Here is a 21,581-nt window from a genome sequence, read left to right as displayed (position 1 = left end):
GGACATTATCTCCGGACATTAGCTCCGGACAAAGCCACTGAAGTTGGCACAAATTGCAGGAAGTAGTATTCTAGGCAATTATACACTCACCGGCCACTTTATTAGGTACACCATGCTAGTAACGGGTTGGACCCCTTTTGCCTTCAGAACTGCCTCAATTCTTCGTGGCATAGATTCAACAAGGTGCTGGAAGCATTCCTCAGAGATTTTGGTCCATATTGACATGATGGCATCACACAGTTGCCGCAGATTTGTCGGCTGCACATCCCAAAGATGCTCCATACAAGGCAGGATGGATCCATGCTTTCATGTTGTTTACGCCAAATTCTGACCCTACCATCCGAATGTCGCAGCAGAAATCGAGACTCATCAGACCAAGCAACGTTTTTCCAATCTTCTACTGTCCAATTTCGATGAGCTTGTACAAATTGTAGCCTCAGTTTCCTATTCTTAGCTGAAAGGAGTGGTACCCGGTGTGGTCTTCTGCTGCTGTAGCCCATCTGCCTCAAAGTTCGACGCACTGTGCGTTCAGAGATGCTCTTAGGCCTACCTTGGTTGTAACGGGTGGCGATTTGAGTCACTGTTGCCTTTCTATCAGCTCGAACCAGTCTGCCCATTCTCCTCTGACCTCTGGCATCAACAAGGCATTTCCGCCCACAGAACTGCCGCTCACTGGATTTTTTTTCTTTTTCGGACCATTCTCTGTAAACCCTAGAGATGGTTGTGCGTGAAAATCCCAGTAGATCAGCAGTTTCTGAAATACTCAGACCAGCCCTTCTGGCACCAACAACCATGCCACGTTCAAAGGCACTCAAATCACCTTTCTTCCCCATACTGATGCTCGGTTTGAACTGCAGGAGATTGTCTTTTTTTTTTTTTTTTTTATTTTAATGAATCATGTTTATTAAAAAATTTTCAGGTTACACAGATAAACACAACAATTCCGCAAACAGAGCAGAGTAGATTATTAATACAATAAGAAAACAGACATACCAATGCAAGGGAGGGGGGGGAAAGGGAGTAGGTACACATAGGTATACAACTGTAGATTATTTAGATCAAAGGTCTAAACATAAACTAACCTACTGAAATACAGGTTCCTGAAAGTCAAAGCGACATATAAACTAGACAGCTAGGCACAGTGCAAGATTTTCACGTGCCGGGAGTATCAGATCCCGGATCACAGTAGGACAAGCGTCTTCACGCTGGGATAAAGGAAAACCGGCTATCAAGCCACGGCTCCCAGATCTGAGACTTTTTTGTTTTTGATGACGCAGATAACACCAGTGCCCGTTCGTATTGGCAATGAAGGTTCATCCTATCAATCACAGATTGTATGGTCGGTGCGCTAGTCACTCTCCATTTGGAAGCCACTGCCAGTCTAGCGGCTATAAACAAATGTGAGAACACACCTCTCAGCCCATGTGGGATCTCATCCAAACCAATATGCAATAAAACCATACTAGGTCGCAGGGCCACCCGAATCCCAGTCACCTCCGCTATCACGTCCTCTAAACTAACCCAAAGATTTTGTAATTTCGGACATGACCACCACATATGGCTAAGCGTCCCCAACATACCGCAGCCTCTCCAGCACAATGGGGAGCATTGAGGGCCAAAATGGGCAACTTTAACTGGGTAATAGTACCAGCGTAAGTGGACTTTTTTTAATTGTTCCAGATGGTTTACACATGAGGATACTCTCCGAACCTCTAACACCGCTTCCCGCCACCCATCAGGCGCTAGGGTGACCTGTAAGTCATCCTCCCACTGGCTCATGAATTGCAACTTAACCTCTGGGTCAGGATCATTCAGGGCTCTATACAAAATAGATACATTGCGAGTACTAGGACCAGGCACCAAGAAAAGACCATTTACTGTACGAACTAGGTTGGTATTAAAAAAGGGCGTCAGTTGAGTAGTGTGCATAAGATGTCTTAATTGTAAAAACTGATAAAATCTATGCCGAATATCAGGGTGTTTCGCAACTAGGCGATCAAACGGTTTAATCATTGTGTCATCAAGCAGCTGATGAAGTGATTTTACACCAGCTAGTACCCATGGCTGTAAATCTATATATGGAATATGTAATTCTAGCGCCTTCATTGACACTTCAGTTAACGGAATTTTAATAAGAGACGGGACTGTCTGTCTCCAAAAATGCAGTGCAGTAGACATGGTTGGTAGGGGGAGACTACCTGTCCGTGGACCCAAAGCTTCAACCTCCAGCATGAATCGGGTGGAGCCTCTAGTTGCATAGAAATTTTCAATTTGCAACCATCTATGATCCTTATCAAGCTGCCACCAGTCCCGCAACCCTGCCACCACCGAGGCCTTATAGTACGCCATCAAATTTGGTAATCCCATTCCCCCCAACTCATAAGGGTAGTACATAAGGGATTTAGCCACTCTGGGAGTTTTGTGGGCCCATATGTATCTATTTGTTAAGCGTTGAAAGTTTGTTATAATTTTGCTTGGAACCCTCAAAGGGAGACATCTAAAATAATATAATATCTTGGGGAGAATTTTCATTTTGAAAATGTTGATTCTGGCCACCCAGGATGTCATAAACATATGCAAGGTGTCTAACTCAGACTTAATCTCTCTGAATAGAGCAGAATAATTCACCTCTATATTATGTTGAGAACATGTAAGCTTTATACCAAGGAAAGGGATACCCTGATCAGTCCAACGAAAGGGAAACTTATTCTCTAATTCAGTTCTGACGACCAAAGGGACCGCGACAGGGAATACCAAAGATTTGGATGCGTTCAGTTTGTAATAGGATACTGACGCAAAATCCTCTAGTTCAGCCATGACTGCCGAGAACGACCGTTCCAGATCCACACAAGTTATGATAACGTCATCCGCGTATAGACCAATCTTATGAGCAGCCGGGCCCACCATCAGGCCTGAAATATCCGAGTTAAAACGGATTTTCTCCGCCAATGGCTCCATGCATAATGCAAATATAATGGGGGATAATGGACATCCCTGCCGTGTCCCATTGGCGATCAGAAAGGGGGCAGATACTACTCCAGAGGCGAGAACTCTGGCAGATGGAGTAGAATATATGGCCGAGATCGCCGATAGGATGGGGCCCTCCAAACCGAACTTCTGAAGAACACTTCCCAAATATCCCCAATGTACCCTATCAAAAGCCTTCTCAGCATCCAAAGACAGAAAGGCACTGGGAAGGCCCGACAGTTCCGCCACCCTGATGAGATTCAACATTCGGCGGGTACCATCCTTAGTTTCCCGGCCAGCCACAAAACCGACCCGGTCAGGAGAGACAAGAGAGGGGATTATCAAATGAAGGCGGGAGGCTAACAATTTGGTATATATCTTTAAATCACAATTCAATAAAGCAATGGGCCTAAAATTTCCAGGACTATCAGGGGGCTTACCTGGCTTAGGGAGAGTGGTAATAATAGCTTCCAGATTGGAGGCAGCAACTTTGCCTGATTCCCTCCAACTAGAAAACAACCTCAATAGATATGGGGCCAGAAGATCCTGAAAAGTGCGATAATATTCATTTGATAGTCCATCCGGACCAGGTGCGGTGTGCAGCTTACTACTTTTAATGGTTTTTTTAATCTCCTCCTCTGTAAATGGGGCATTTAACAAGAGTAATTGTTCTTGGGATACGCATGGTAAATTAACTGACTGTAGATATGAGTCGATTGATACCTGGGTGGGTTGACGGGTCTGCTGGTCAGAATGTAAGTTATATAAATGGGAGTAATACTTTGCAAATGTCTCTGCGATTTCAATCGGATTCCTAACCAAACACCCATTCTGCCCTAGCAAACCATCTAATCTGGATTTAGCCTCTCGCTTGCGTACCCTACGGGCCAGTATAGCTCCCGCCCTATCTCCAGTGGCATAAAAATGAGTTTTAAATTTACGTAAATTATGGGCATAGGTAGAAAGCAAATTCTCCCGCAATTTAAAGCGAACCCCGTATAACTCATCCGATACCGCCTGAGAGGGTGAGGTTTTATTCAGTGATTCCAATTGATCAAGTCTAGTTAAGAGGTCATCCCGTAACCCTCTATTGCGCTTCAGTATGGAGGCTTGTTGTATGAGATATCCCCGAATAACCACTTTATGTGCAGCCCATAGCGTTTCATCTGAAACTTCCCCATTATTGTTAATGTGGAAATAGTGGGTCAGCTCATTAGAAATACCACACGTCACCCTCTCATTTAGTAAGAGAGAAGGGTTCAGGCGCCATCTAAAGGCAGGATTCACATGATGTTTTAATGCTAACTGTAACACAATGGGAGCATGGTCAGACCAGGTAATTAGTCCTATGTTGGAGGAGATGCATCTTGAAAGAACCGTAGTATCTACCAAAATATGGTCTATCCGAGAGTATGTACGGTGTCGGAAAGAATAGAAGGTATAATCTTTTTCACTCGCATTGGAGTACCTCCAGAAATCATGTAGATGATATTCTTTGGTTAAGCCTTTCAACTCTCCCCTAGGCCGAACGCCACCTCGTGAGCAGTCTAAATCTCTATCCATGGGGAGATTAAAGTCTCCGCAATATAACTTTTCACCCTGTGCCAAACCATCCACTCTTTGTAATACCTTGCGGATAAATGACTGTTGCGAATTATTTGGGGCATATAGGACTGTGATGGTGTGCAACTCGCCATTCAATGTGCATATGAGGATCAGAAATCTGCCCGCAGGATCCGCCACCCTCCGAATATATTTAAAGGCTAAAGTATTTTTAAAGATGATGCACACCCCAGCTTTTTTAGTGTTATTATTAGCGAAGTAGATATTAGAGAATTGTGGGTGACAAAGCCTAAAATTATCAGCTTCTATCAGATGTGTCTCCTGCAGGCAGATGATCTCCGCACCTGATTTTTTCACTTCTTTCCATAGGATGGACCTCTTACAGGGGGAGTTCAACCCCCTAACATTCAGAGACAAGATGGTAACACTCATAATTGAACATTCTAAACCTTGCTATCACACATACATCTTCATGAACCCACATCACTTGCATCAGTGTACCTGTGTTAGCCACATAAAAGATCACAGGAACCACATTAAAAAGACCCATCTCGGAGGTGTACCTAAAAAAAGAAAGACAAGGGAAACAAAACACAAAGAAAACTAGAAGAACTTCTAAACACAAAGTCATGTAGCCACTAGGCCAAAGGCCAGGCTGGTCAGGCGATAAACACCTAAAAGGTCAGTCCTAGACCGTAGGTGGATGCCAGCTCAGGGCAATTCCAAGAGTCACTCCCAAACAGGTAAAAATAACCAGGAGTTATCTTGGACGGGGTGCTGGAGCAGAGAAAAAAAGGTGGAGAGAAAAAAAAAAAACAACAAAAATAGAGAAACAGAATATAAGATCCGCAGCACCCTCACAGCATAGTCCTGCATCCGGACAGCAACTCATTCTACTCTTCAAGTTTGAAACCAGTCCTGAGCAATTTTCTTTCTTGTCGGATTCTGACGGGGAATGAAGGAAATCTTCCATTCAGTTAGCATGATCTCAGCCTGCTTGGGAGATTGGCAGACTACACCACGACCTTCATAGGAAATTATCAGCTTGACAGGGTTGAATCCCCATTTGTATCGGATATGAACATCACGTAGTGCTTTACAGACATGAGCAAATTCTCGCCTCCTTGCCAGTGTGGGCGCTGATAAGTCAGAGAACACTTGTAAGCCATGGTATTCAGCAGGGAGCTCTGGGGTTTTCCTCATCTTCTGCATGAAGGCGTCTTTGGTAGAATAGAAATGTACGCGCGCCAAAGTGTCTCTGGGCAAGGCTGGGTTCACATGCCGTGGCTTAGGTAGTCTATGTATCCTATCAATTAGGAAATCCCTGGGGAGCAAGGAAGGGAGCACAGATTGCATGAACTTAATTAAAAAGTCAGCTAGATCTTTGTCTGGAATGTCCTCTGGTATACCCCTGACACGTACATTATTTCTCCGTGATCTATCTTCCAAGTCATGCATCTTATCTTGTACCATATCCATATCCTCCCTCAAAGCTTTGTTTTCATCCACTAGAGCATTTATAGCTGTGGCATATTCGGCCATCTTGCTCTCAACATGTGCAGTCCTCTCCCCCAAGGATGAGACTTCCCCCCTAATCTCTTGTAACATAGACTGCATGTCTTCCTTTAGAGAAGCACGGATGGAGGCTAAAAATTCCTTCATGTCTCCTTTAGTAATAGGAGACAAGTTGCTAAGAGTCTCAGATGTCTCCCTCCCTCCAGAGCCACCAGATGAGTGGGAGGAAGCCGAGGGGGAAGCTGCTGCCATTTTACCTGCCACATGTGCAGACTGTCTTCTGGGGAAGAAATCTGGGAGCTTCAGTGGGGAACTGCGTTTCTGCGATCTCCCTCGGGTCATCATGTGCCCAAGATCTTCCAGGAGCCGTTACAGTGCACAGAGAGGAGAAGAGATAATAAAAAGTGCTGATATTAGCCGGTTTAAGTCCGGAGAAGCAGGAGCCTGTGAGTTATGCTGCTTCTCTAGTCTGCATGCAGGCCACGCCCCCCAGGAGATTGTCTTGACCATGTCTACATGCCTAAATGCACTGAGTTGCCGCCATGTGATTGGCTGATTAGAAATTAAGTGTTAACAAGAAGTTGGACAGGTGTACCTAATAAAGTGGCCAGTGAGTGTATATTAGACTAGATGGCAGCCCGATTCTAAAGAATCGGGAGTCTAGAATCCATATATACTTTATTTATTCAAATGTAAGAATAATTTGGTGGGCGGGGACCCTCGGCCTCCGATTTGGTGGGCGGGGCCCCTCGGCCTCCGATTTGGTGGGCGGGGCCCCTCGGCCTCCGATTTGGTTGGTGGGGACCCTCGGCCTCCGATTTGGTGGGCGGGGACCCTCGGCCTCCGATTTGGTGGGCGGGGACCCTCGGCCTCCGATTTGGTGGGCGGGGCCCCTCGGCCTCCGATTTGGTGGGCGGGGCCCCTCGGCCTCCGATTTGGTGGACGGGGCCCCTCGGCCTCCGATTTGGTGGGCGGGGCCCCTTATCCTCCGATTTGGTGGGTGGGGCCCCTCGGCCTCCGATTTGGTTGGCGGGGCCCCTCGGCCTCCGATTTGGTGTGTGCTCTGCCTGGGGCCACTGTGCTCTGCCTGGGGCCCCATATGCTGCCTGGGGCCCCTGTGCTCTGCCTGGGGCCCCATATGCTGCCTGGGGCCCCTGTGCTCTGCCTGGGGCCCCTGTGCTCTGCCTGGGGCCCCATGTTCTGCCTGGGGCCCCTGTGCTCTGCCTGGGGCCCCTGTGCTCTGCCTGGGGCCCCATGTTCTGCCTGGGGCCACTGTGCTCTGCCTGGGGCCCCATAAGCTGCCTGGGGCCCCTTTGCTCTGCCTGGGACCACTGTGCTCTGCCTGGGGCCCCATATGCTGCCTGGGGCCCCTGTGCTCTGCCTGGGGCCACTGTGCTCTGCCTGGGGCCCCATATGCTGCCTGGGGCCACTGTGCTCTGCCTGGGGCCCCATATGCTGCCTGGGGCCCCTGTGCTTTGCCTGGGGCCCCATATGCTGCCTGGGGCCCCTGTGCTCTGCCTGGTGCCCCATATGCTGCCTGGGGCCCCTGTGCTCTGCCTGGGGCCCCTGTGCTCTGCCTGGGGCCCCTGTGCTCTGCCTGGGGCCCCATATGCTGCCTGGGGCCCCTGTGCTCTGCCTGGGGCCCCTGTGCTCTGCCTGGGGCCCCATGTTCTGCCTGGGGCCCCTGTGCTCTGCCCGGGGCCACTGTGCTCTGCCTGGGGCCCCATATGCTGCCTGGGGCCCCTGTGCTCTGCCTGGGGCCCCATATGCTGCCTGGGGCCCCTGTGCTCTGCCTGGGGCCCCATATGCTGCCTGGGGCCCCTGTGCTCTGCCTGGGGCCACTGTGCTCTGCCTGGGGCCCCATAGGCTGCCTGGGGCCCCTGTGCTCTGCCTGGGACCACTGTGCTCTGCCTGGGGCCCCATATGCTGCCTGGGGCCCCTGTGCTCTGCCTGGGGCCACTGTGCTCTGCCTGGGGCCCCATATGCTGCCTGGGGCCCCTGTGCTCTGCCTGGGACCACTGTGCTCTGCCTGGGGCCCCATATGCTGCCTGGGGCCCCTGTGCTCTGCCTGGGTGTAGGACACTGGTGACGTCACTTATCTCCGGACATTAGCTCCGGACAAGTTTCTACTGCGTGGAGGCGGTCCCAGTGACGTCGCTCTTCAAGCTCCTGCCGAATTTCGTCAAAAAAATGATAATACCATTTACCAAAACTATATATATTTAGTTGTGAAGTGGCTCAGTGACATTTTCACACCAATTTTGAACTTTTGTTTGGTGTTTTCTCCATATACTGCCTATTATTCACTGACTGTTATACTGAGAGACTGCCGTTTATTAACCTCTTCTTTGCCACACTGGGTATATTGTTCTATTATTTGCCACATAAGGACATTGTCCATTATTGCCCAGCAATTTCTCTGCAATATAAACTGCCTATTTATTAATATCTGCATTCCTGCAAAGAACTATTGCCTATCATTAACTGGCTATTTTCCTACTACCTGACACTGCCTCTTATTAACCTGTTGTTTGCCACCACCACGTTTAAAGCTGTTTAGCTTAGCCAACATGAGCTCTAATAGTAAGGATACTAATGACACACAGCCCAAAGCTGCTGATGGCGCACGTAAGATTAGGTCTGATATAAAGTATACTAATAATGCAGAGCAAAAAGACGCCGATGCCGCACGTAAGCGCAAACAGCGTGTTAACAAGAGTAAAGAGGATAGATGCAAGCGCCTTGATACTGTTAAGTATACTAATGACACAGAGCCCAAAGCTGCTGATGGCGCACGTAACATCAGGTCTGATAATAAGTATACCAATGACGCAGAGCGAAAAGCCACCGATGCCGCACGTAAGCGCAAACAGCGTGCTAACAAGAGTACAGAGGATAGATGCAAGCGCCTGGACACTGTTAAGTATACTAATGACACAGAGTCCAAAGCTGCTGATGGCGCACGTAAGAACAGGTCTGATATAAAGTATGGTAATGATGCAGAGCGAAAAGCCGCCGATGCCGCACGTAAGCGCAAACAGCATGCTAACAAGAGTACAGAGGAGAGCTGCAAGCGCCTGGACACTGTTAAGTATACTAATGACACAGAGCCCAAAGCTGCTGATGGCGCACGTAACATCAGGTCTGATAATAAGTATACCAATGACGCAGAGCGAAAAGCCGCCGATGCCGCACGTAAGCGCAAACAGCGTGCTAACGAGACTACAGAGGACAGACACAAGCGCCTGGACACTGTTAATGCTGCTTGCAATAAACGCATTACTAATGAGTCTTTTGAGGACAAAACGAATCGATTAAGTAATAAAGCTGCTGCTGCACGCTCTCAACGTTGCAAACATAATATTTCCACGTCCTCAGTTATAGATTCTGCCCACAATACAGCTTCTTTGTCTCCATTCATAGAATGTGTGCAGCCTGAAGCTCCTTTAACCGTTGGTAAATCTGCACGTAAGCGTAAACACTGTCCTACTTACACTCCAAATGATAAACGCCGTCGCCTGCACACCGTTAAGTCTGCTTATAAGACATGCTTCACACCTGACTCTTCTAAGGCAACAAACAAACCATTACCAAATGCAGCTGGTGCACGATACACCTTCCAACTCCTCAGTGATTGAATCTGTGGACAGTGAAGATCCTCTACCAGGTCCACGTTTTATATATGTTGGCTTACAGAAACATTCCAATGCTCCGTTACCACAACCTGTACCTCAACATCCTACAGGTTTTACTAATGATGACAGTACCATAGTAGAACACTCCTGTGGTCCTATGAACTATTTATGTGAACATTGTCAAGCATTACATTTTAATGCTGAGATACCAGCAGATAAAAATTTGACTCTGTGTTGTCACAAGAGTAAAGTGCATATACCTATACCCCAATATCCCGAGGTCTTTAAACGATTGCTGACAGGGGAGAGTGAGTTCAGTAAGAATCTCATGGAAAATATTCGTAGTATTAACAGCTCATTTGCTTTCGCCTCCATGGGTGCCAATATATCCCCTCCACCTGGACATGGCCCTTACTGTTTCCGTATACATGGACAAATATATCATCGTACTGGAACCCTACATCCCAGTGATGATCAAGTTCCAGCTTATGCCCAACTGTATATTTTGGATACTGCTACCGCGAATGAACAACGTTTAAACTGTGAACAAAATCAAAAATGTCATCCCACTTTGATGAGTATAATTGCTCTTCAGTTAGACAATGTGAATCCCTTTGTTGCTGCCTACAAAATGTTACGAGATGTGGAACATGAAGAACATCTTAAAGCTGAAGCTAATGGCACTCTTATGCCAAATATCATCATGGCCCTTAAACAAGATCGGAATCAAGACCCTCGCCGATATAATAATCCAACTGTGAATGAAGTTGCTGTCGTATTTGAAAATGACAATGGAGAGCCACCATTTAATCGTGATATTTTAATACATTTACAACCGGACCCCAAAAATCCTTTGGCGCCAAGAACACAACAGGTCAGCATTCTACACAGTAATTTAGATGCTTTACTCTATCCTTTATTTTTCCCTTACGGAGACCAGGGCTGGCATGATGGCCTCAAGCAACAAGGGCAAAGTCCACGCAGAGTTACACAACTGCAATATTACTGCTATGTGCTGTCTGTCCGTAATCAGTTTAATCCACTCCTGAATGGTGGCAAACTCACTCAGCAGTACTTAGTGGATGCTTATGTGAAAATCGAGGCAAATCGCCTAAATTATATCCGTCAACACCAAAAGGATTTGAAAGTAGAGGATTATTGTGTACTCCAGGAACATCTCCAGAAAAAATCCATTGAGAAGGGCATCCCCATTGGAAAAACGGTCATTTTACCATCTTCATTTGAAGGCAGTCCCAGGAATATGCAGCAGCGGTACCAGGATGCCATGGCTATTGTGACTAAATATGGTCGTCCTGATCTATTCATCACCATGACCTGTAATCCGAAATGGAATGAGATTACTGAGAATTTGGAACCTTGGCAGCGTGTGGAACATAGACCTGATTTGGTGGCACGTGTTTTCAAAATAAAACTGGAAGCACTCTTAAAAGACATTAACAACGGATTATTTGGGAAAGTTTGCGCTATGGTTCATGTAATTGAATTTCAAAAACGTGGCCTTCCACACGCTCACATTTTGATTATTATGGACAGCAACTCCAAATTAAGGACTGAGGAGGACATAGACAATACAGTGTGGGCTGAAATTCCCAATCCTACCCACTACCCTCACCTCCATAAAATTGTTCTCCAACATATGATTCATGGTCCGTGTGGAGAACACAACCCAAATTCTCCGTGTATGGATCTGGGGAAGTGTACAAAAGGTTTCCCTAAAGATTTGCAACCAAGAACCATCATAGCTAAGGACGCCCATCCTACTTATCGCAGACACTTTGGCCCATCTTTTCAACACCATTCTAACATGATTGACAATTTGTGGGTGGTTCCATATAATCCGTTCCTGCTATTAAAATACAAGTGTCATATAAATGTCGAAGTTTGTGGTTCCATTCAGGCTGTGAAATATTTATTTAAATACGTCTACAAAGGACATGATAAAGCCAATCTTGAAATCTGCCAGACTAACATCCAACATGATGAAACACACCAATTCATGGATTCAAGATATGTCAGTGCACCAGAGGCAGCTTGGCGAATATTCTCATATCCAATGCATAAACAATCTCATAGCATCATTCGCCTTGCTGTACATCTACCGCATTCTCAGCCACTCTATTTTCATGAGGATGACTCTATTGGAAACATCAAACAAAAGCTCCATCAAAATTCTACACTTATGGCCTACTTCAAGCTTAATCAGAACGACCATCATGCTCATATTTATTTATACCGTGAAATTCCCGAAAACTATGTTTGGAAAGAAGGTTCTTCGGAAGTTAGAAAGCGAGCAGGTGGTTCTGTGGTTGGACGAATGTATACTGTCAGTGTGAAAGACCAAGAACGCTACTATTTAAGATTGTTATTGTTACATGTGAAAGGTGCAACCAGTTTTGACAGCATAAAAACTGTACACGGAGTCACACATGAAACCTTTAAAGATGCGGCATTAGCTCTTGGCTTACTATTTGATGATAGGCTGTGGAGAAATACATTACTTGATGCCAGTATTCTCAACATGCCAGCACAGCTACGTGACATGTTTGCCTACATTTGTATTTTTGGTCCTCCAGCTAAACCTCGGGACTTATGGGATGAATTTAAGGAACACTTTGTAGAAGACTACTGCCATGCATACCACTCCGACACTCTGGAGTGTGTCAATTGTGAAGGCTATGCTATGACAGATGTCCAACATGTTCTTAAAGCTCATGGCAAAACTTATACTGATTTTAATTTGCCACGTCCAGTCAAGAAACAACACCTCCTCCCACAGTATGATAAAGATTATGAGTTATCAGCAGCTGCTGAAATGAAAGCTACTCTAAATGAGGACCAACTTTTTGCTTTTGATGCTATCACTCAAGCTTTAGAAGACACTAATTCTACAGCAAAGTGTTTTTTCCTTGATGGTCCTGGTGGCAGCGGAAAAACGTACCTATATCATCTACTCCTACATCAGCTAAGAGGACAAGGAGACATTGTGTCACCTGCTGCCACTACTGGAATTGCCGCCAACTTGCTACAAGGTGGACGAACCATTCATTCTCTTTATGGGATTCCAATTCCTGTGAATGAAACATCTGTTTCCAGGATTAAGAATGATACCGATGCAGCAAAAGATTTGCACAGCACTAAACTTTTTATTATTGATGAGTGCACAATGCTATCCAAATATGCATTGCATGTCATTGATAGAGTTTTACGTGATGTCATGACAACAAATGTAGCTCACAAAGAAAAAACACCGTTTGGAGGTAAAGTGATTGTTTTTGGAGGCGACTTTAGACAATGTCTTCCTGTCATCCCTCATGGGACAAGAACTGATGTTGTAGAGAGCTGTATAAAATATTCACAACACTGGCAACATTTTACTCGCCTGCCACTTATTAACAACATGCGCTCCATTGATCCTCACTACAGCAGTTGGTTGCTTCAACTGGGAAATGGTGAACTATCTAATGAACATAATCTTGGAGATGATGTAATTGAAATTCCTCCAGACATGGTATGCACTGGCTGTTTAATAATTGAAATTTTTGGAGATAATCTTTGTATTGATGTGAATGACACCGAAAGCATAAATACAGCTGCATCTCATGCAATTTTATGTCCAAAAAATGAGGACGTTGAGAAAGTCAATTCCCAAGTCATGGATTTATTGATAGGTGACTATACTGAATATATCAGTGATGATTCCATTGATCCTGATGAAGCTGATGACCTCGATCAATACCCTCTTGAGTTTTTGAATTCACTAACACCAACTGGAATGCCTTCACATCGGCTGAAACTTAAAATTGGCACCATTGTCATGTTATTACATAATCTGAACATGAACAAAGGTCTCTGCAATGGTACGCGGCTCATTGTCACTGCCTTACATGCCAATATCATACTGGCTAAAGTAATTAGTGGGTCAGCAGCAGGAAATGTGGTATTCATTCCACGAATTGATTTGTGTCCATCAGAGACTGGATTACCTTTTAAATTAAGACGGAGACAATTTCCCATCAAGCCCGCATTTGCAATGACCATAAATAAATCTCAAGGCCAGACCCTCCATCGAGTTGGCATTTATCTACCAGAACCTGCTTTTGCCCATGGTCAATTGTATGTTGCTTTTTCCAGGGTGAAGCAATGTAGCAATGTGAGGGTTAAAGTGGTTAATACACCACTTCAAGGACAATTATTGGCTGATAGTACTAAAGTCTTCACACGTAATATTGTGTACAAAAATATTTTAGTTTAAAGTTACTTTTCTTTTTTTTCATTATTCAGTTTTTCTAATAACATAGACAGCAATAGGTAAATTCTATGTATAGAGATAAGGAAAAAAAACAAAAACAAAAAAAAATTAGTGTAGCCATAGACATATACAGTAGATTTTAAGTACTTATGTAGGAAATACGTATATAACATACGTACTCATTAGCATATAGGGTTAATAACTCTATATCATATCTACATAAATTTAGAAATATGATATATCAATACATATTTTTATAGGTAAGTAGAACACATATTAAGTACAAGATGTAAGATGTGTATCATCCAAATGCCTGTATTTGGTGATAGGAACCTGTATTTGAAGCTCCAGCAGTATAGCTGCTGAGAGATTTCATTTTGTTTTTAAAAAGGGTGAGGTTTTTGTGAACAGGTAAGAGACGGGTGGGATGGCTGTTCACACACATCTCTATCTCCAGGTGTGTTCTGTACATAGAAATAGATATATAGATAGGTACATATTTAGATAGATAGGGAAAGAATAGAGATTTTGCTTTCACATCAACATTTTTCTGCTATTTGGAGAATTTATGGTGGAAAAAAGGCTATTTCTGCACTTCCTGCCTAAGGCTGACCCACGCCACTCTTGCTGTAAGTTGCATGCAATGTATACGGAATTTGTACTTCACTTGCGGCAGGTGCGGCACATGTGGTTTCTGCAGTTTTCGCCACAAAATCTCGACTTACCAGTGTTTTTGTTGTGGCTGCATTTAATGCAATTGTCGAAGCCGCGTTTGCCGCATTTACTGCAAGTTAACTCCAAGCTTCATCTACATTGCATGGCACTTGCTGAAAGTGTGTTGTAGGTCAGTTCTTTGGTGCCAAGTGTGGAAGTTGTATTGTTTTTAACATTACTTCTGCAAATATCAGAAACATGCAGATGTGAAAGAGGTCTGAGTATTAAGAAATAGGAATCAGTTAGTTAGGACCCATCAGTTCAAAGGCTACCATGACGTGGTTGATGGGCATGTTTATATTAGCCCATCGGTGTACTATGAACGTTGATTTCTTAAATTTTACACTTCTGTAAAAATAAACACAAAAAATTTGGGTACACAAAAAGGCTTTTATTTCTGTTGTACCTATTAGAATTATTTAAAATGAAGGCTTAGCTAAGCCCAAGAGATGATTAAAAACGTTTCATACCAACCCATCAGATGTAAAATTACTGTGAAAATACCTCATGGGCACACAAGTATGCGCCAGTATGGGTACTAAGAGCCCTTCCACATAATAATAAAATATTTTAAAATGTCATAGAACATACCAATATACATAGTTATTGATACATATTATTTATTATTTACATTATTGTTCTTAAGCAAAGAACCGTTGTTGTGGCATTTGCCACAACACGCAAAGTTGTTGTCTGATGTCTTTCATCACTCCCCTCATAAGCATGTTCATGGATCCTGTGTAACTGTACCTTAAATAACAAGAATTGTCAAGAGCTGGTGAGTGCAGCCATTTTTTGTTCTTTCTTACTATTATTTATTAATTGTATTATTCTTACATTTGAATAAATAAAGTATATATGGATTCTAGACTCCCGATTCTTTAGAATCGGGCTGCCATCTAGTTCTAAATATTTTTCTATCTACTGGCTAACACGGTACCAAGATATATATCTTTCCTGTATTAGAATGTGCTATACACTTATATGGAAAAGGACATGTATGGAAAGCACTACCAATATCAGAGAGTTCTCTGCTATACACCAAAACACAAGTATGAAGAGGAGAAAAGAATGGTGTATTTAAAGCACCAGTAACCCCTAAAAATAGAAGAAAATAAAATAATAATAATATGAGACAGCCTGCATTGTATAAAATGTACATAGTGAACAAATCAACGTTAAAAGCATTAAAACGGCAAAGAAACCAAAACAACAAGTTTTTTGTACATGACCAGATCCCCAAAATGTAGTATATAAAGGGATCAATACAATCTCCCTGAAAGCCTCAATAAACAAATACATCAGAATCAATAGAATGGTGTAAAGTGACTGAAAAATATAAGAATAAAGTGAGTAGACTAATTAAATACCAGATCAGAAATGAGCATGTGACCTAAATGGCATAAACCCTAAAAAAATGAATGTAGGTAGAGAGTAAAAGAAGCCCTACGTGGTACACCATGCACTATGGCTTCCTCAGGGGTATGGCACCTTATCATCACACAAATGTAACAGGTTTTCCTTCTGTGGAAGATATACAATGGCCACTAGGAGAGATCTTAGAACCTGTAAGAAATCAATATGCAAAGGACACAAGAAAACTGCACCCAATGGACAATCCCTTTTCAATAGAAAAGTCCCCAGAAAAGTAAGCGGTTTGTAGGGTTTCACAAGGGGGAAAGCAGGCAGCAAGTGTTTAATGCCGCCCCCTTTTTGATTGACGGCTCCTTTACCTGAAGTCCCACAGCATAGAGGCTGCAAGTCCAGCAGGGGGAGGCGGCGCTGGGCGGGGAATAGAGCTGGAGTGACAGAGGCTTCAGATCTACCATTGTTCTAACTGTATATCAATACAAGCGCAGATTTGGAATGGAGGAACGGATTGTCTAGGTAGAGGTATTGCTGGAGAGTTACATGCACATGTAATTAGGGGGTGAAATCCTGCTGCCAGGTTCCCTTTAAATTGTTCTTGTTTTAATTTTTTTTTTTTATCGCAAACAGCAAAAAGTGTTACAATTTAACTAATAATCCTAATGATCAATGGAGGATGAATCATTTTTTTGCAACTGAATATATAAAATCTTGTTTTATCGATTGTAATTGACAACATATTGGTTTTTTTTTCAGTATGGAACTGACAATGGACTATGAAGAATTTTTTAAGCCGAGAACCCTGAAATGTAACCCGGAGCCAGATGCCTTTAACCCTTGCGAGGACATCATGGGCTACAATTTCCTTCGAGTCCTGATCTGGTTTATTAGCATACTTGCTATTGCAGGAAATGCCGTGGTTCTTTTAGTCCTGCTGACTAGTCATTACAAGTTCACCGTCCCTCGCTTTCTGATGTGCAACCTTTCGTTTGCAGACTTTTGCATGGGGATTTATCTACTGCTGATCGCATCGGTTGACTCCAAGACTAAAAGTCAGTACTATAACCATGCTATTGACTGGCAGACCGGGAGCGGCTGCAGCGCGGCTGGATTCTTCACGGTATTTGCCAGTGAGCTGTCGGTCTACACTCTGACTGTGATAACCCTTGAGAGATGGCATACGATCACCTATGCAATGCAACTTGACCGTAAGCTCCGGTTAAGGCACGCAATTTTGATTATGCTCGGAGGCTGGATTTTTTCACTTCTCATTGCTCTTCTGCCTCTTGTTGGCGTAAGCAATTACATTAAAGTCAGTATATGCCTGCCCATGGACATCGAAACGCCTCTTTCACAGGCATACATAATCATCATATTGGTGCTCAATGTCATAGCCTTCATTATCATATGCGCCTGTTACATCAAAATCTACATTGCCGTCCAAAATCCAGAGTTCACGCCGACCAACAAAGACACCACAATAGCCAAGAAAATGGCGGTGCTCATCTTCACCGACTTTACATGTATGGCGCCAATTTCATTCTTCGCCATTTCCGCAGCCTTTAAAGTTCCACTTATCACCGTGACCAATTCCAAAATATTGCTGGTCTTGTTCTACCCCGTGAATTCCTGCGCTAACCCATTCCTATATGCAATCTTTACCAAAGCATTCCGGAGAGATTTCTTCCTGCTCATGAGCAAGTTCGGTTGCTGCAAGGCTCAAGCGGAACTTTACAGAGTCAGTAATTTCACAGCCTATACCTCCAACTGCAAGACCGACAGCGTATACACCGGGCCAAAAAAGGCATCCAGGGCTGATCTGCACCTTACAACCTTGGATCCCCAATACTTGAGCATAAAAGACAAACCGGCATGTACGGACACTTGAGTCTTCACCTCGATCCGTAGTACTTAATTAAACTGCACAAATCATTACTGAAAGGGAAATCATTCTGTAAATATGTACATCTATTTATGTATATATGAGGTGCCACCGGGTGCTTGATACTTTAATTGTTGTAAACAAGGAACAGTGCTGTGACAAAGAAAGAGTTAATAAAATGAAGAGGTTTTATGGAAACTGGTGACAACACAATTTTTATTTAACAAAAAATTTTGAGTTGAAAAAAAAAACAACTGAAAATCTGTGTCTATGAAGGAAGACCCAATGGAAAGTATTTATATATATATATATATATTTTTGCAGGCATCGCATACTTAACATAAACCGTGTGTCAGATTCATAACCAAATATAAATCACTTAAAAAGTCAAAGGTGACATTATCGAGACTGATGTTGAATCCAGATTGACATCTCCTCAGTGTCCCTCCTCCCTGCTGCGATATCACCCTGCTCAGTACAAGCTGCAGCTGACAGACGGGCTGGATAGGCGGAGACTCAATACACTTGGACTCATGAGCTCTCTCACTGTTACATTGGACTCTACATGCCTGATATAGCCAATCTGATTTTTGTTTCTTTTGTTAGTAAGGGCTAAAAGATCTATTTAATAATGGATGCAGTTTATACCGTGAAATCTGGCGATACCTGTGATGCAATGTTTTATCATTAGTAAACTGTGTACTCCATTGCACATGTTGTGTCCAAGAGGCCTTATTCTGATAAGATAATAATGGAGTGACAGCTGCAGATGGTACTGAGCAGTATGAGGAGGGACACAAGAACTTCACAATCAAGGCATGCGGCCCTGGAAAATGCTAATCAGCCCCATCACATCTCAGAGATCTAGTTAGTAATGAATGCAGTTTTTATTGTGAAATCTGGTGACAGATCTGCTTTAATCTTCTGAGAATATGGATGCGCACAAGTAGGAAAAAAAAATCATATCTTACTGGAGGTGGTTTTTAAATCGGTCTGAGACTATGTGCACAAGATGTCTTACAGACATTGGCATATCCGCATCTTTATGGAAGCAGAAGACACTTTAGTGTCCTTTTTCAATATTTTTATGCCGCCTCTACCACTGTCATGTGTCTAATATATTATATGTGTGTATATAATAGTTTGGGATTTCATGTGGAAGGTACCTAAAAAATGGCCATAGCCCTTCTTTGAGCTACCTCACGGCTTTCAAAGCCTGAGGCCGTTAATAGAAGTTACTAGATACAACAGGCTGCTGTTGACATGTTCATTAACCACCTGAAAGAGACCTCATATGCACATACACTAAGGGGCATGCTTAGTCTTGGGACATAGATGGCAGCACTTCCCAATAGATACAAAAGGCTTAACCCAAAAAAGTTGCAAGAAGTAAAATTATGCTCAGTCTCAAGTACAAAATCATCTCATGTAAACTTCTCAATTCCCTCGCGCCCACATCACATAAGGGTGGTGCCAACAGCAACGGATGCAAAGAACCAATGGGTTATCATGGCAGACAGGCCCGCTATCCTCCTGTGAAGCTCAGTCACAGGTTGGCCTTCGTAGGAGAAATGCAATTCCGCTATATACTGCAACACCCTGTACAGTAGGGGTGCACAACCTGTGGCCCGCAATGCCATTATCTGAAGTCCCCCAACCATATGGACAGAAAAATGCAGCCTGGGGGTCAGGGACTGGCAAGTCCAATGGTGGATTGCGTAGACATCTCTTGATGCATCAGGATAACGGCGTCTCGTCAACCACCGAGATCTCCAGGAAGCAGTATGTGAATTGGACAGGTGGCTTTCCAAACCTGTGACTCCACTGTAGATTATGGGAGTTGTGAGATAAACCCATGATATATTGTAGAGAGTCATCTGGATACATGACCTCTTCCTCTTTAGGGCCTATTCAGTTCAACGAAGATTAAGAAGTGGATGTTACTAAAAATCCACATAAAAAAAAACCGCTTCAAATACTGTTTGAATATGCTTGCTACTAGTTTTACTGGGAAATTTCAAAAATTGTGTGAAAAATAGCACTGCCTGCACTATAGGAGCTTTTCCCATTAAAATTAGTTGAAAATGTATTCAAGAGTATTTGACACTTTATGAGGATTTAGAAGCAGAAGCGATTTATAAACGCATATCAAAAACCTGTGAACGCATCATTGAAGTGCAGATTGGTGGCAATAACAGTCCTGTAAGCAGAATTTATATCGATCATACAATTATTGAATATACTTTCAATATCCTATAAATGTCACAGAAGTTAATATCCCTAAAATTTTTAGTACGGCGTCCTGATTGTTAAACTGAACTAATGTAAACCATGGACCACAAAAAGGTAGTGCATCCCAGCTGTACAGTATATAGTAGATGCTCTCAGCCGATCACAGGTTCAAGTCCCTAAGAGGTCTAAAAAGTAAAGCTAAGGGACCGAGGTCTAAAAAGTAAAGCTAAGGGACCTCTTTAAACGCTTAGGAAGCCTTTCCAGGTGTTTTTTTTACTAATTATTCTTATTTTACTGAGAAAGAATTTGGGGTTTTCATTGGCTGTAAGCCATAATCATCAACATTAACAGAAATAAACACTGGAAATAGATCACTGTTTGTAAAGACTCATATAGAGTTTTACTTTTTATATTGAAGAACTGCAATAAATTAACTTTTTGATGCTATTCTAATTTTGTGAGAAGCGTGTGTGTGTGTGTATATATATATATATATATATACACATACACATATATATATACACACACACACATACACACACATACATACACACACACACACAATCATGGCTGAAAGTGTTGGTAACGTTGAAATTGTTCCAAAAAATACAATATTTCTCCCAGAAAATTACTGCAATTACACATTTTCTTATACACATTTCTTTAGCTGTATTGAAACACAAGAACAAAGGCAAATTGCATATAATTTCACACAAAAAGATACAAAAATGGTCTGGACAAAATTGTTGTCACCTTTCCAAAATTGTGGGCAAACAACTTTGTTTCAAGCATGTGATGGTCATTCAAACTCACCTGTGGCAAGTAACAGGTGTGGACAACATGAAAATCACACCTGAAACCAGATGGAAAGGGGAGATGAGGACTCCGTCTTTGCATTGTGTGTGCCACACTAAACATGGAGAACAGAAAAAGCTAACTGTCTGAGGACTTGAGAACTAAAATTGTTGAAAAATATCAACACTCAAGGTTTCAAGTCCATCTCCTGAGATCTTAATGCTTCTTTGTCAAGTCTGCGTAACATAATCAAGAAGTTTATAATCAATGTCACTGTAGCTAATCTCCCTGGACGGCAGAGAAAACTTGATGAAAGGTTGCAACGCAGGATAGTCTGGATGGTGGATAAGCAGCCCCAATCAAGTTCCAAAGAAATTCAAGCTGTCCTGCAGGCTTAAAGTGCATCAGTGTCAGCAAGAACTATCGGTCAACATTTGAATGAAATGAAACACTATGGCAGGAGACCGAGGAGGACCCCACTGCTGACACAGAGGCATAAAAAAACTAGGTTGCAGTTTGCCAAAATGTATGTGAACAAGCCAAAATCCATTTGGGAAAGCATCTTGTGGACAGATGAGACCAAGATAGAGCATTTCGGTAAAGCACATCATTCTACTGTTTACCTAAAACTGAATGAGGT

At 43.2% G+C, this 21,581-nt stretch overlaps 1 protein-coding gene across 2 annotated transcripts in view; it reads left to right on the top strand.

Moving 5' to 3' along the window:
- The window catches only part of LHCGR (luteinizing hormone/choriogonadotropin receptor), a 272,805-nt gene extending 254,696 nt beyond the window's left edge, over positions 1–18,109 (top strand). The window contains exon 11 of one of the 2 annotated variants that reach the window (XM_077282451.1): positions 16,789–18,109. In XM_077282451.1, the coding sequence (XP_077138566.1) occupies positions 16,789–17,920 (1,132 nt within the window). In that variant the 3' untranslated portion in view covers positions 17,921–18,109. The remainder of the gene's footprint in view (positions 1–16,788) is intronic. The other variant, XM_077282452.1, reaches the window with a different exon arrangement.
- Positions 18,110–21,581: the final 3,472 nt, after the last annotated feature.

Source organism: Ranitomeya variabilis, chromosome 2, assembly GCF_051348905.1.
Source record: "Ranitomeya variabilis isolate aRanVar5 chromosome 2, aRanVar5.hap1, whole genome shotgun sequence".
Taxonomy (NCBI): domain Eukaryota; kingdom Metazoa; phylum Chordata; class Amphibia; order Anura; family Dendrobatidae; genus Ranitomeya; species Ranitomeya variabilis.
This window is presented reverse-complemented; position numbering and strand designations above follow the sequence as displayed.